The sequence below is a fragment of the Motacilla alba genome, chromosome 1 (genome assembly GCF_015832195.1).
Source record: "Motacilla alba alba isolate MOTALB_02 chromosome 1, Motacilla_alba_V1.0_pri, whole genome shotgun sequence".
NCBI classification, from domain to species: Eukaryota; Metazoa; Chordata; class Aves; order Passeriformes; family Motacillidae; genus Motacilla; species Motacilla alba.
The window spans coordinates 25613562-25630144 of NC_052016.1; the positions used below are offsets into that span (position 1 = coordinate 25613562).

The following is a 16583-nucleotide window of genomic DNA, read 5'->3' on the forward strand; positions in this document are numbered from 1 at the left end:
TGCTGACCAAACCTAATCATACTTTAGACGAACTCCACAAACATCTCCTTGACAAAGAAAACTCCACAAAAGAACCTAAGAAGTTGAGGTATTTGGAGGTTTCTTAGGCTCTTACATAAACAAACACACAACCTTATCCCAAGTTTCTCACTAATTAAGTATGTTGTGTCCCAGTAAAGACTGAGTATTAACACAAACTTATAAAACTAATTTTGGAAAATCATCATGAAAACCTTCAAGAATCATGTAAAAGCAGGGATGCACTGAGGCATATCTGCAAATCCAGGCCTAACACATATTAACACATTTGAGCTTTGTTAAGTTCAAAAGGCACAACTGAATACTTGTTTATCTGCTGACTGCATTTGTGTGTGCATGTGTATGTATTTGACACGAAGTCACAAGGCCTGCACTTTCACTAAGGACAGACTTACCTAATTTTGCTCTGGTGTGCTGCTTAGGAATTCACATTAGGCAGCCTAACTGCCCACTGTGGCTACATTTCCTTCACACAGTCAAATGTCCTTAAGATTTGATTATAAAGTATCAGGGTGGTTTATAAGTAACAAAGCTAGGATGTTTATGATGCTGTAAATTATATCTGTCCTTGAGGGCTGCACTGACCTAATTTCTCAAACATTATAATAATCACATTTCTTTTAAAAAACAACACAAAAAACCAAAGTTTGCATGCATATACCTAGCCTCAGCAAACAGCTGAGAGAAGTGCAGTTCCAGTGCAGAATAACAAAATAGTTTTGTTGCACAGATCCCTGTCAAAAATTGAAAATGTAATTAAAGAGGCACAATAAGAAGTTGCCAAGTCTAAATGATCATGCTGAAGTGTTCATTATAAAAGAACTTCTGAATAGGAAGTAAGGCCAGTGGGCACTCCCAAATAATGCTGCAAGGAGAGGTTTGCCTGTAGTTACAAGTGGATGTTTATGGACATGTGGCAGAAATGTCGTAGTATTTCAAGAGTGTTATTAAATGCCCACTAAAATGGCTACAAAATACAATATTATTTCCTCCCACAGACTGAAAAAGCTTCTTGAACAAGAGACAGTATATCAGGCAAAAAAAGAAAAGGAAAACAACAAGAAAATATCTAAACTGAAAGAAGAATTGACTAAACTGAAATCCTTTGCCTTAATGGTGGTGGATGAACAGCAAAGACTCACTGAGCAGTTGAATCAACAAAGTAAAAAAATTCAAGAATTAACCTCTTCTACAGAACAAGCACACGAAAAGCTGACTTTTGCTGAAGCAAAAATTCGGGAAGAGAAGCAGAGATCCAGCAGGCTGGAGGCTGAAATTCACGCCCGGAGCAGTAAGATTTCCCCAGACCGAGAAGCAATGATGGCCAAGCTAACCAATGAAGACAGTCAGAATCGCCAGCTCCGGTTAAAATTAACAACTCTCAGCCGGCAAATTGATGAGCTGGAAGAGACCAACAAATCTTTACGAAAAGCAGAAGAAGAACTGCAAGACCTAAGGGATAAGATAAATAAGGGAGAGTGTGGGAATGCTGCACTTATGACTGAAGTAGAAGAACTACGGAAACGACTGCTGGAGATGGAAGGAAAAGATGAAGAGCTCACAAAAATGGAAGATCAGTGCAGAGAACTTAATAGAAAGTTAGAACAAGAAGCATCACAGAGCAAGAACCTTAAAGGGGAAGTGGATAAACTTAATAAAAGAATTATGGAGCTGGAGAAACTAGAAGATGCTTTCAACAAGAGTAAACAGGAATGTTACTCCCTGAAATGCAACCTAGAAAGAGAAAAAATTTTAACAAAGCAGTTGTCCCATGAGCTGGATGGTTTAAAAGCTAGAGTTGGTGAGCTTGAAGCAATTGAAAGCAAGTTAGAAAAAACTGAGTTTACACTTAAAGAAGATTTAACAAAGCTGAAGAGTTTAACAGTGATGCTTGTGGATGAAAGAAAAACTATGGGTGAAAAAATAAAGCAAACAGAAGAAAAGCTGCAAGCTGCAACTTCTCAGCTTCAGGTGGAACAAAATAAAGTGATGTCAGTTACAGAAAAGCTGATGGAAGAAAGCAAAAAGGCACTGAAATCAAAATCTGATGCAGAGGAAAAAATGTCCAGTGTTACAAAAGAAAGAGATGAACTGAAAAACAAACTCAAAGCAGAAGAGGAGAAGGGAAGTGATCTTGTTTCCAAAGTGAATATTCTAAGTAAAAGACTTCAGTCTCTGGAAGATGTTGAAAAAGAGTTTCTTAAAAGTAAACGTAAGGAGAGTACTAAATCTAGCACCTCCTTGCAGCAGGAAAACAACATAATCAAAGAGCTCTCTCAAGAAGTTGAGAGGCTTAAGCAGAAGCTCAATGAAATGAAGTCAGTAGAAGATGATCTTATGAAAACTGAAGATGAATTTGAGTCTCTAGAACGAAAATATGTCAGTGAACAGAACAGAGCCAGGCTCCTCTCAGAGGAGTTGGAGGCTGTGAAAATGGAATTGGCGAGGTATAAATTAACGGAAAAGGCAGAGTCCAATCAGGAGTGCCTTTTTAAGAAACTGAAAGAAGAGGAAGCTAAATCAAGTCACCTTTCTAGAGAAGTAGATGCACTGAAAGAGAAAGTTCATGAATATGTGGCAACAGAAGACCTGATCTGTCACCTGCGAGGTGATCACACAGTCTTACAGAAGAAACTCCTCCAGCAAGAAAACAAAAACAGGGAGTTAGCAAGAGAAATGGAGAGCCTCACGAAAGAACTGGAGAGGTACAGATCCTTCAGCAAGAACATCAGGCCTGGTCTCAACGGAAAGAAAATTCCAGATGTGCAAGTTTTTTCTAAAGAAATCCAAACAGATCCAACAGACAATGAACCACCCGATTACAAAACCCTTATGCCTTTAGAGCGAACGGTCATAAATGGGCAGCTCTGTGAAGACAGTGATAATGAGGAGGAACAAACAGCATCTTTCAAAAGCAACTCATCCACTGCAAATGCCTCAAACAAAAAATTATGGATCCCTTGGATGAGGTCCAAAGAGAGCCATCCTCAAAATGGGAAGATACACACAAAGCAAAATGGAAACTGTGCACAGACTGGAGATCTAGTGCTAAGCCATACACCTGGCCAACCCCTTCACATAAAAGTAACTCCAGACCATAGACAGAACACAGCAACCCTTGAAATAACCAGTCCTACCACTGAAAGCCCTCACTCCTACACAAGCACAGCAGTTATACCCAACTGTGGCACTCCAAAGCAAAGAATAACCATTATTCAAAACACCTCCTTAACACCTGTAAAATCGAAAGCAGGAGAAGGTTACATGACCCCAGAGCATGTAATTTCTCCTATTACTATGACTACTACCTTTGCAAGATCTCAAACTCCTGAATCATGTGGTTCTTTAACTCCTGAAAGAACAATGTCCCCTTTGGCTTTGCCCGGCTCAAGTTCTCAGGAACAAACACTCTCCTCGGAGCCTTTGGAAATGGGAGCCAAGCATGCTGTTTTTAGAGTATCTCCAGACAGGCAGTCATCATGGCAGTTTCAGAGATCTAACAGTACAGGATCAAGTGTAATAACTACTGAGGATAATAAGATCCACATTCATTTAGGAAGTCCTTATGTCCAAGCTCTCACCGCTTCCAAGCCCATCAGCCCTTGCAATGCAGTGCAAGACAACAGAACTCCAGCACTAGCTAATGGCCTACCCACTAAGCCCACCAATAAAATCACCAGCAGTATTACTATCACACCAACAGCCACTCCTCTTCCACGGCAATCACAAATTACAGTAAGTAATGTCTATAACTGACCCCCATCCATGCTGACATCCTTACCAGCAACCCATCCTGTTTTTCATCCCAGCAAGAATTATTTGGAACAGCCTCTTTACTTTGGGAAAGATCTGTGCATGAACTTTACAACAGCCTATGGAACTAACGTTAAGTTTTGCCTGCTTAGTGTTACCAAGTGTGCACTTACTGTATATCTTCTCATTGAAATACAGTTATGTAAAATATTTAGTCTTGCACTTGTATAAATGCATCTTTATGTATTGCCATTTTCAAAATAACTCACATTACTTTTGACTGCAACTTGCCTTGGTAAAGTATTTTAACATTACAAAAAACCAGTAAATAATTGATTATTTTCATCATTGCTTGCTGAATATTTTTTGTTTGTTGTGTGTGGTTTGTATTTTTTCTGCATGTATGGTGGAATTTGAATTAAGCCATAATGCTGCCTGCTAACTTCAGATAAGACTTGTTTCGTTATCTTCCCTGCTATTTCCCAATTCCTTCTAGCCCTCTCATTTCAGGTAATTATCACTACATCGCACACATCACATGCAAACTTTGCTTGTAAGTGAACAAAGTTCAGAAGCTTGTATCACAAAGTAATTCTCCCCAAACAAGGGGTTTTTTTCCAATACAATGGAAAAACTGCAATTATTTAGGTATGCTGTAAAACAAGAAACAGCAACATTTATATTTCTAAACAATAATTCAGGAGAAAAGATTTACATACAATATTAAGATTTCATCTAAACTCCTAGCCACAAATCTGATGAACAGTATACATCACACAAGTACTCTGAAGAAGAAACAGGATTACCAAACCATGGCATACCTTCATGTTTTTCGCTTCATAGACAGAGAAAGTTTGGCAGAAGCATTAAGAAGCAATACTAGATCAACTCTGGGTCTGGTATAAATAAGAGTGCCATACAGAATTGACCAAGCAGGTTAAGGTATTTCAGTGACAATTATAGTATTTGTGCCTAGGAAAAGCACAGAAATGTAATGTGCCAAAAAGTCAATTTTAATTTCCCATGAAATATTGCTAGTGGTGGAACAGCTTCACATACAACATAAATCAGTCCAGAAGATCTGGAATGCACTTTCAAACTCCTCTTTTTCACAAAAGCTGTACACTCCAAATTTAAATTGCAACAACTGTTCTTATTCTAAAAAGTTCTATTCTATTTTTTTAGAGTAATATTCTAAAATATTCTATTCTATTCTTTTATTCTAAAAAAGTTCTATTCTAAATGCCCATAAATTTGATGCTTTCAGGGGGTTGGTGGTAGTATGTACTATTTTTTAAAAATTATAATCTGCAACCTCCTTATCAACAAGGAAGTTTGCAAGTAAGCAGAAAGTCCCTATTCATTAAACTCTTATCTTTATTCTGCCTATATTCCCCAGAGGAAAAAAATATTTCTGCAGTGTAACTTAGCTACAGATTCAGCAAAGAACCTTGGCCCGTGATCTCACATAATAAAGGGACTTCTATCATTTTAAGTCCTTTTGATTGACAGGAAAATAAATGTTTATCACTGTAAATAACTACTTTTAGAACAGTTTCTATTGAAAAGAAAAGTCCACTGCCCATGTACACCTTTTTTCAGTAAACATTGGGAAGAAAAAAATTCTATAAGATATGTGATAGAAATGGATAATAACATATGTATTACAGTTGAACAATGGCAATTTCAAAAAGAGAAATTGTGTGTGGAACTGCATAACCCCTGCTTATATAATCTGAAGTTACTAGGCTTCATAAAAGGTCCTTCTCCCTTGTTTTGTCTCACTCTATTTCCATGGCTGCACAAGTGAGCTCTGACCAAGACCTGGGTCAGAAGGAGTACATACTTTGATTCTGCAAAGCAAACTTTGACTCACGCCTACTTCAGCAAAAGTTGCTCATGAAGACAGCAGCCAGAACTTAGGCAAAGCAAAATCATAACATTTTTAGAGCATGTTAATTATACATTCAGGCTGCACATTCTTAACTGCACGGCTCAGTTAAGAGCCCAGAAATCAGTACCTTCCGCATACGTTCTCTGCACTTCTGTTCTTTAGGATCCTGCTGATCTATACCTAAGATCTCTGCAGGAACACATTACACGTATGGTACTGAATAACTGTGTCTGAAGTAGTCACTTGCCAGCATACTAACAGACACCAAATTCTCCAAAAATTAAAGGACTAATGCTTGTCCTCCAAAGACACTAAAATTTTTTTTCAGTTAGATGTAAAAAGTGTGTAGGACAACAAATTCAGATCTACCTTCAAAAATACACAGAAGTGTGTTGATCATTAACCACCTGGCCATCTAGGAGAATATCTTATAAAAGAAAAGTACAAATAAGGGCATAACAATAAGCACACACAGTCCTTTGGACAGTTACCAAGCTCTTATAAATAAGGAAGTTCAGTCTTTAGAGCTAAGACTTGAATACAAAATGTAGATGAAAGCTGACACCATTTATAAGTATAATCATTTAAGAGGACAGTACTTCTCTCCCTGTCTTATATTCATAATGATTTATTAGTAACTGTCTAATTAAAAAGACAAAGGAAGCAGCCACTCATGACCATTAACTCCTAAGTAAGAAGCATCAGTATTGCCTGGAGATGAAATTGCTGCATTTCCTGAAAATGCACCTTGATTAAGGGATGCTTATATTCCCCTATGGATGAAACAACCTCCGTGTAGATTTAACTGACTTCACAGCAACATTTTTGTAAGTCATTCCAACAGATTAAAAAATCAAATAATTATTTTTGCCTGAAAATAAGGCACAATGAAACAGGTTTGTTCAGTTTGAATTGCCAAGATCAATTTCAAAGCAGAGAAAATAAGCACCTGGATGTATTTGCTGAGAGCTGAAACATAATTGTTTAAACAGAAAGAAGTCAGCTGTAATTTTATCATAAAATAGTAAATGGAAAGCATAGCTTAGGGAATCAAATTATTGATTTGAGTTGTACAAATTAACCTCAAGTTGTTCAGATCACCACTCCATATTTCAGCGTATTTCCATTTTGCTGAGTGGGAACAGGCAGCTGCTTCCTTGGCAGACAATAAGAAAAGAGCAAAGCAAGGAGAAATTTGACTAAGTTATCTGCACATTGATTCAAGCACTCTGAACAAAACCATCAAGCATAATCATATTAAAGTTCGACAAGTAAGGCAGCTTTTCTAGGATTTCAACTACTCTGTAAGTGGTAAGTATTGCTGTTAATTTGGAGTCTGAGACACTTTTGCTTTCATCAGTTGCTCAATAGCCTGAAGTCTGACAGGTATGTAATAGTTCATTTAAATGTTACGGTGAAATAAGGTCACATAATAAGAAGCATATATCAGAGGGATTAAGCTGTGAAAGAGAGCATAAAAACAGTTTTCAGCAGATCATAATATCAATTCTTCTCTTTTCCAAAACTCTTGGCAAGCATCTCTAAGGTCTAAAAATTTACCCTTTCTCCATTATGTTTGGTGCCCAGCAAAAGGGAGAATTAACTGATTAAAAATGACAGCAGTTACAAGCCCACTTTCCTTCACCATTTTGGGCTCATTTTAGTGAATGATCAAGTGGGCACAAGGGAAGGCAGCACCAACACTCTGACGCTCAGCATTTTTATGCCATTCTCTATATGTGATTAAATTTCTCAGAAGAAATACTTGCAATTTGTGTCCCTACAGGAAGGATGGATGAGGGGAGGGAGGGAAAAGAAGGAAAAGCAAAAATAAGAGAATACCAAGCAATAATGGTAATCTGAGACCAAAGCGCCCATCCATCAACTATGAGGTAGTATTTCAAGTTATTTAAAGACCTCCTTCAAGCCACTAATTAACAAAAAGAATTGACAAAAATTACAGGAGCAGACTGCTAATCTTGCTGATCCAAAGCGCCATAGAGTGTCTGGGGACAGTATGTAAGGCTGTAATAAGAAAAAGATCTGTATGTAAGCAAGGATTTGTATTTCATGCAAGGATTAGGAAGGCGTGCTCCCCACGCCTAGGGAAAAATAATCAGAAACAGAATTGTACAGCTCTATTTTCTGAATAAGATTCAATGGATGCTGCAGGGTTAGATGATGGAAATGGAGTAACCATCTGCAGGATGACTTTGTCCCTAGGAAACAGATATTGAGACAGGCAAAACAAAAACTGACAACTGCCTAATCTCCAGGCTAAAGGAAAGACTACCAAAACATTATGTTACCAAGAAACAGAAGAGAAAAAGATCTTATGGTTCAAATACAGCACAAGTGGGTGTATAAAAATGTTTTAAAATTAACACCAAGTACTTTAAGTGGGAAATTGCTCAAAAAAAAGGGACAAACCATAAAAATTTAAGCAGCATGAAGTGTTTTCACAGATCTGCAGCCAGTGGCCCCAAGATTAAGCTGAATTCTCTGTGCTGTAGCCACCACATTATCCAATGACCCCACCATACTGTGGGCACTCAGAAAACCTCAAATAGCAGAGCTGCCATCTGAATATGATTCTCTTCTGACCACAAAGCAAAGTATTCTTGAGAAACATTTTTTGAGTACAAGTGAAAAGACCTCTTTTAATCAATGTCTCTTCATTTCCCATGCAGTGGTCTGACATCACAGGGTCATCAAACAGGGATGGGCCAAAGAATCTCCCTTCCCTTTTTCGCTCCCACAACCCAAATTACAAAATACTGCCCTTTCAGTTGTGCTGTCACCACTTCCAGAGGGCAGCACTATGAACCAGGTCAAGAAACTAACCTGGATTTAAAAACACAAAAGCAAAACCACAAACAAAAAGCCATATGCCACAAATCCTCACTAAAGAAAACAAAACAAACCCCAAACAACCTCAACAAAACAGGATCCATTTCACAGCCACAGCTTTATAACAGAGCTACATTAGCATAACTGAATGGATAAGCAAAAAGGAAAAAGGAGCATTTTGTAGTGCAATTGCTGTCAAAGTCCTGGACCCATCACCATCGTCTGCAGAGATACAATCGAGCACACAAATACATCACAAAGCACTTCAAATATACAACAAACATTCAGCAGTCCCATTAAAATAATTCTGTATCTCTCTTGGGAGAGAAGTTAATTGACTTGTGCAAAATCTGAGCAAGGCACCTTCAAATGTGATTAGTACCTACATTTTCTTATCCTTGATTGTCTCACACTCAAGCCACTACAGGTCATGTTTTGTCCTGAAAAAACATCAATCTTAGCCAGACAAAAGGTAGAGTCTTTTGTTTTAATTAGCATTTTATATATGTTAGGAAAATAAATATGTATACTGAAAATAGGACTCTGATTAACACACCTTTTAATGTGGCCTTCCAAGAAAAAAACGGCCTACTCACAGACAGAAAAAAGCCATGATGGTAAAAGCAAGAGGGTCTTTTTCCTTCTCCATGCAGAACCTCTCAGCTTTCCACCACAAAAATTTGCTAACATGGGGAAAACATACTCAAAGCTTTTGAACAGACAATATTGATAATGAAGCCATTTTCACGTTAAAAGGCATGTATGTATATAAGCGTAGTTTCAAACACCTTTTAAAACTGCCTTAAAAATACCCAAACATATATCCTTATGTGCTCCCAGTCTGTACTGAATGATCCTCCACTGCCAAGAATCTTTCTCAACAAATGGCAGAGCAGCTTTAAACCAAGGGGACTGCTGGTCTCACCCAGGCTGTATTCTCTCCAACAGCACTGACACCTAAGCACCTGCAGGCACACATACGTGCCAGCACACCCCTGTGCGGCACGCAACTGCAAATTGCAGCGTGTTCAGTGTGCTAAAAAGGCCACACTTCTGCTCCAAGGGACCCCCAAGTGCCCTATCAAGGTGCCTGAGAACCCTTGGACTTTCAAGGGGCAAAGGGAAGATTAAAAATGAACAGTTGTTCATTCCAGCTGCATGACGATGCTGATCACCCAGCCCCAGGTAACCTTGTCCTACTGGAGTTAACCCACAACATAACCTTACCCATCCCTGCATCTTGTCAGTTATCTACTAGAAATGAGTCTTTAAGTTATCCAAAGTTTAAAATAATATCACACTTGCTAGTGAAGATATGTCCCAAGAAAAGCAAGGCACGTAACAGAATTTTAGAAATTGTAAATACAACTTCTGCCTCCAACCATTCTTCTTTTCTCCACCACCAGAAAGTAGATTTAAACTCTGCATTTAGGAAATAAGATCACAGCAATACAATCAAGTGCATTAGTGTAAATTGTGCCACATGTATGGAATAATTTCTAATATTAATACTGATTTTTCTGTCAAATATGCCATATTATTGAAATCAAGAGTGCTGTAATAAAGCAAATATCAGCAGAAGAGTAGAAGGTGCATAAAATAGAGCTTAAAAAGGATGTCAGGACATTTTTGAGCCTATTTCCTCACTATAACTTGACTTAAAACCTTCCAAATAAAAACCTAGTTCATATAGTTCTAAAAAACTTCTGCAATGCCTGCTTTACAGTTACCCATGAATCTGGAACAGGGCTGAAATACCCTTGTCATTAAGAATCTTGTTAACTTCTAAACTAAATTTATGTTGCGGAAATTGTACTCCAGTATTCTCTTTCCTGTCCCCCCACTGGACTTTGAAAATTATTCTCTCTGCAGCACACATTAGAATACAATTATCACACCATTTGTCAGTTTTGTTTTCTCCAGATTAAACAAAACCAATTGCTCTTCCACTTAATAGCTCAAGTACTATGACTCTAGATTATTGAGGAGTCATTTTCCCTCTGACGAACTGTTCATGGTGGTGTGACAATGCAGTGAGCCAAGCCAGACCCCAGCCTGGCACAGGTCTTACCCTAAGTAAGGTAGTGAGAGTAAGGATTACGCTCCTCCTGCTCACACCTCTTAGTCACACACACAGGTGAGCTGCATGAAAGGGAATTCAGAGCAACTGAGACTTCTCACTTTGGATTCCTAGAAAACAAATACCAGGATCTAGCAAAAGAAAAGTAAAGAAAAGGAAGTATCTAAATGCTCTGTGCAGTTGAGGATGCCTAACCAGAAATCTCAGCCAAAGCTGTCTGGCTTGGAGACCAAAGAGAATATTCAAGTTTATCACTTAATCTTAACTCGTTCTCACTTGCAGACCTGGCTTTCATTCTGACTGCATTCAATGATCCAGAAACAAACTTAAGTCTGGCAGGAGGCATGCTTGTGCACATACAGACATAGACTTCTGAGTAAAGGATCTTCAGCACCATCCCCTGGACACTTTCACTACAGCTGCAAATGATACTCACTCAAATTTCATAAACTAAGAATTTAAGCGACGAGAAAAAGACTTATCTAAAGTTATTTCTCCAAGATCAAGTGCTACAATGATGTAAAAAAAAAAAACAAACCCAAACTTACAGCATAAATACTACATGCTCCCCCCATTTAAATGAATAAAGTTCAAACAGGAAGCAAAGCACACGTCATAAATTAGGAAAGGAAAGGATTAGGACCAAAAGCAGGAGAACTACTTCAACAGCACAGAAACAAATATTTTCTCTCCTTGACACTCCCATTTGCCTTAGCCCACTCCCTAAAGCAAGCACTGCATTGTGTTAAAAGCTGGCCCATATAAATAAGCCACCTCTGTTCCCAATGGATAAGAAAAAAAGGTGGGTATGGAATACATCCTGATATTTCAGAGCATGCTTTCTCCATTGTCTTCTTGAAATAAGAAGGGCCATTTTCACATTAATGTGAAAATTTCTCAGTTGTCACCTGTGCTAGTGTTTGTCCCCATCCCTGAGGTACCCACTGTCATTTGCTGAGAAAACAAATGTAGTCCCTGTGTAGAGTTCTCACTCTAGCATGCTTTCTTCTGCCAATTCCTATTACAGGCAACTGATGTCTGCTTCAGGAGTTAATTTAAAAATGAAATTAAAATGCAACCTTCTTGATTCTTAGATCACTGCTTGCCTTGAAAATTAGCTTTAACTGTTCATTTCTCCAACTAAGCACTGTTATTTTCCAAGCCTAATGCCTTGAACCAATATGGTACTATTATACTTACAGACAGACATACCACATAATCTAATTAAAAAGTGGCCAGTTTAATGCTTTTGGGGTTGTCATTGTTGTTGCAGTAATTATTTGCTGATGTTTACTTAGACACATTAAGTAAAGGAAAACTGCATAACTACTCAGACAGGTCACTCCTGGGCAACATTTTGTTTCTGGGGCTGTTTCAAGAGCATTAATGGGAACTCACAACGGATTCCTAGACCACAGAGGCAGTTCAGCTTGTTTTTTGAAGAACAAACATATCTTCTCTTCTCTTCTCTGACTTAGAAAGACAGCAGATATAAAAAGTGGCCTACAGATGGGAACTCAAGAGACATAGCTAAACAGCAATGATGAATGCAAAGCCAGCAAATTCAGAATACAAATGAGAGTTCAAAAAAGGATGAAGAAGACTAAAAACATTCATCTTGAAGGAGAAAATGAGCTGTAGAAAGGATGCATACATTTGAAGAGAACTGAAATAATTCATGGTGTGCACACAGATTTCCCATACATAGTTAAAAATCAAACTGAAAAGGCCCACCAAAATCTATATATAAGGGGTTTTCAGTCATTCAGGTCTGTCTAAAACCAAACCAGACATCTGGAGATAGAAGTCTGCTCTGGCCAATGTATCTGCTCACATGCCTCTACACCAAGCAGCAGGGAAGGACCTAGGAGTATTGCACAAGGATTTTCAGTACACATACAACTAAACCAAGGCAGAATTTTTTATATGGTTACTTCCAAGTACTTTCCAGACAATTCCCACATAGTACCATTCCTTATGTGTACATCTTACAGCAGCTGATCTAGTCAAATGACCCAAAATGTTCCGTTTACAACTCTTATCTGAGATTCGTAATTTGTCAAGTACAAGTTTTAGAAAATAAAGTTTAGTCCTTGATCTAGGTACACGTGTAATTGAATTCAAAAAGCTAAGTGTCAGTAAGTGTTTTCCTTAAATTTAAACTAGTCATTCTTTCCTCTCTAGAATTTATATCACAAGTGATGAAAAATAAAGCAATTTTTAAGTGCAGTATGAGGAGGAAGAGAACTAGATGGGCAGTTTGTTAAATCCTTGCCTTCATCAGAAGTTAGATGGGTACAATCACTGAAGTGCAAGTTCAGTTGTTTATTTGCATAGGAAAAAAAAAAGCCCCATAATACAACTGTTATCCTCAAGTTTGAGCCTATGCCAGGAGTTAGAGCAAGCCATGACACAAGCGAAAGAGAGCAGTACAAACTCTGTAAGCAGATCAAACCTTGACAAGCCCATCAGTTATAATGCAGCTCTAGGCACTAAATGATAATAATGTATTCAATACTGTCATTCAGAACTGCAAAATACATAGTTTTGAATCACAAAGGAAAAAATGTGTTTGAAATGAAATCTGATGGCTCAGAATGCCATATTGTCAATGGTGGTTTTAATGAGCTAGAGACTGGTGCAAACTATAGGCCAGAGCACAGGGATATTTCAACACCTAACTTTTCATTGATTCAACATAAGCTTACAGCCTGAATACCAGAGTCAGATGCACAAAACCTGTAAAAATCTGGGCCTACGAATACCTTCCTGAAGTACTAACAAGGCTGATCAATCAACTCCGGACAATACTCCAGCCACTTTGTAACCTGAGGGATCTCTGGACTGGAACACTTCTCAAAAATTCCCTGAACCAAACAACCAAACACAACTCTTAGAGATATAATCTCACTTTAATATGCAAGACTTTACATAAATATTTTTATCTACTCACCTCAATATACTTAGCAAATGATGGCTAATGTAGTTCTGTTTATAGCTGGGAAACAGACATGTTTTCTATCATTGCTATAATTACATCAGGCAGTAGCACAGCAAGTAACAGTCCACCCAAACATTTTATTCTCAATACCATGCCTCATCTACCAGGCCATACCACATGGTCAGAGGCAAACTCTTCCAACTCACTGCTCATGGAAAGCCACATAGCTGTAGTGCCATTATCCCCTCCAACATCAGTTCCTTTCTTAACACATCACCTTTAGTAATTGAAGCAAAATGCTTTTTGGTTTGGGGGCATAGAGTGAATTCTTTTTTTTTTGCTTCCTTTCCCACTAACAATATGAATACTAAAATTCCAGCCTCCTATGAAAATGCATGTTGATTTTGTTTATTCAGCATTTAATGAAGAGTTTCAGTCGGGTTTAAGTGAAATACTGGGATGCAATACAAAAGAAAATCTTCGCTGCCACCTAGAGGTAAAATCTTGAAGGAACACAGGGAAAGAAAAATGCATCTCCTTTTTCATTCCTCATTTTCAAACTCTTTCCTTTCTCAATGCATTAAAAAAATTTAAAGTGCTACAAATTGAAACATGCTGATTTTAAAAATAAAAACCTGAAAGAGGTTTTAGACACTCAGACTACATATCTCCTCTTTGGTAGTGATCCGTCTGTGAACGTTAAGTAGAGGGACACACAGAGTAGAAAATCCAGCCTTTGGCAGCCTGCAACTTACGGCTGGAATCTCCACGCATTTTTGTGTTTAGCAGTCCTTGATAGATGCCCTGAATCAGTACAAATTCTCTCCAAACCAATTTATATCATCACCTCAAAAACTGTCTGTCTCAATGAGTTTCATAGCTCATTGACAAAGGAAAACACTTTTCACATACCTTTAATCCCCCCCAGTGGATGCCCCCTCAAGCATACTAGAAAATTGCCCTATTCACCACAACGCTACATTTCTGCTGTTAATTTTTCTCACCACCATCTGTTTTCCAATCTTGAAAAGGTTTAGCATATGTTATTAATCTTCACTCGGAAGACATTTCATAATTTATAATCTTTGCCACCTTTTTTGCATTTTGGCATACCCTTTCTTGAGCTGTTCGGACAAAACCCAGCAAAACATTCACAACGTAGGATGGTTTGGATTCACACACTAAAAAATGATGGGATTTGTTTTCTTCTATTCTCTTCCTAGTAATTCCTAACTTGTCTGTTACCTTTTTGACAACTGCCAGTTGCTGAACAATGAGGACAATTTACAGGGATTCCAAGATCTGTGTTCTGACTGAGAATAAATGTCACTACTGTACATGAACTAGTTTTCCCTACATATATTATTTTTCAATTGCTAACACTGAACTGACACACATTTTTTACTCACTAACGTAAGTTAACTGTCAGCTCTTGCTTCTAATATTCTCCCTGTTATACCATATGCAAATATTATCATTGCCATTGCAGTACTGTCTTCCTGTGCAGTTTATGAATATGTTGAGTATCAGAGGTGTCTGTGAGATTCAGATGCTATCTCCACTATACTATTAAAAACTAGGTTACTGCTCTGCTACCTATCCACTTGCCACTTACTATTAACCTTGATAATTTTCCTTGTTTTTATACAGTTCACACACAAAATCTGCTTTCATAAGATTGTTTTGTTAAAGACCACTATCAAGGGGTTTTTTTTTAAAACTTACCTAGGTCTTTCCCTCCCACATGGGTCTCATCATTAAACAATCCAATAGCATGTACCTATATAACAATATCTGACTAACAGACCTGAATATTATCCCTAACAAGAAATGTGGATGTCTTCACAAAATCAGTAACCATGTGGGCAAACTTACTGCTTAACTGACATTTCTACTCTTTGATCAGTTCAGCAGTTACATTTATGAATCTTCTGTGAAGCTTTACTCTAAAGCAGCATTGCGCGCCTCGAGCATCACCAACAATTTCAGTGGTGGACTACACATCGCTAACAAGGATTCTGCAATTTTAAAAATCGTCTCCTTCAGAACTCCTAGAAACGTACCACACTTTTCTGGGACATTGTTACTCTTTTATCTCTTTGCTATCAAACTTCAATTAAGCCCAGGCTGATTTTTTTCCTTTCTCATGATCCATTAAGCACATCTGTGATGTACAAACTTTCCCCAAATTCCTCCACACTGAACACATGCAATGGTCTGATGTTAGGTCAGCTTTAATCTCTTGAAAACCCCTCTCATACATAATTATCTACAGGTAAATGGCAAGCTTTTGATTTGTGATTATTTTTATTTTTTTAAACCTGCCCAGACAGATCATTACAGCCACTAGGGTTTTGACCATTCTTACTCATAATTAAGTCATCAGAATTCCAATTTTCTATTGTCCTCATTTGAGCACAATTTCCATTTTGTTGTCTTTAAAAAAAAAAAAAAGGTTAAGTTCTTTTACCCTTAGCTTGACTGGAAAAGTTATATAAAATCCTTATGATGCAAACAAGTTTCTCATTAGTACAGTATGTTTAATAATCCTGGTTTCAGATAATGGTACTTTTCAAACAAACTTCTTGCCTTTATAGTTCTTCACCCCTTTTCCATGCACATAATAACTTTTTTTGGGCATATTTACATTTTTTGCAATTAAATATGACTACAATCATTCTCGAGGGGGAGCTGTCTCACAAATACGTTAATTTCGTGTACACTGGTCACTGCCAAAGAATGATCTCTCACAGTAAAGTATGACCAGGGTATTGCCCTCTACTCAGGACTGAATCAAGATTTGCTTCTGCATGAGGAAGTTCTCTGATTATTCACCCAGAGAACCCACACATCAATACTTTGCAGTGCATCACTCACTTAGCAGCTAGGGCTGATAGACAGGAAACTCCTCTTATTTATACTCTGAGTTTCAATCCATTGAGATTCTTTGATATTCCCCAATCAAGGAGGTAAGTTAAATACAAAGGTTCTCTCTCATTACAAACAAGATAAAGGAAGTTTAAACA

General features: G+C 37.8%; 2 protein-coding genes across 8 annotated transcripts in view; one reads left to right on the plus strand and one right to left on the minus strand.

The window, feature by feature from the left end:
* CMSS1 (cms1 ribosomal small subunit homolog) overlaps positions 1 to 16583 on the minus strand; it is a 223453-nt gene that overhangs the window by 200946 nt on the left and 5924 nt on the right. The window lies entirely within an intron of this gene.
* FILIP1L (filamin A interacting protein 1 like) overlaps positions 1 to 16583 on the plus strand; it is a 190918-nt gene that overhangs the window by 168064 nt on the left and 6271 nt on the right. For all 5 annotated transcript variants that reach the window (XR_005256483.1, XM_038133379.1, XM_038133406.1 and 2 more), the window contains one exon: positions 1038 to 3774. Coding sequence is in view for 4 of the 5 variants with exons in the window: in XM_038133379.1 (XP_037989307.1) it covers positions 1038 to 3774 (2737 nt within the window). In the remaining variant the exon portion in view is untranslated. The remainder of the gene's footprint in view (positions 1 to 1037; positions 3775 to 16583) is intronic.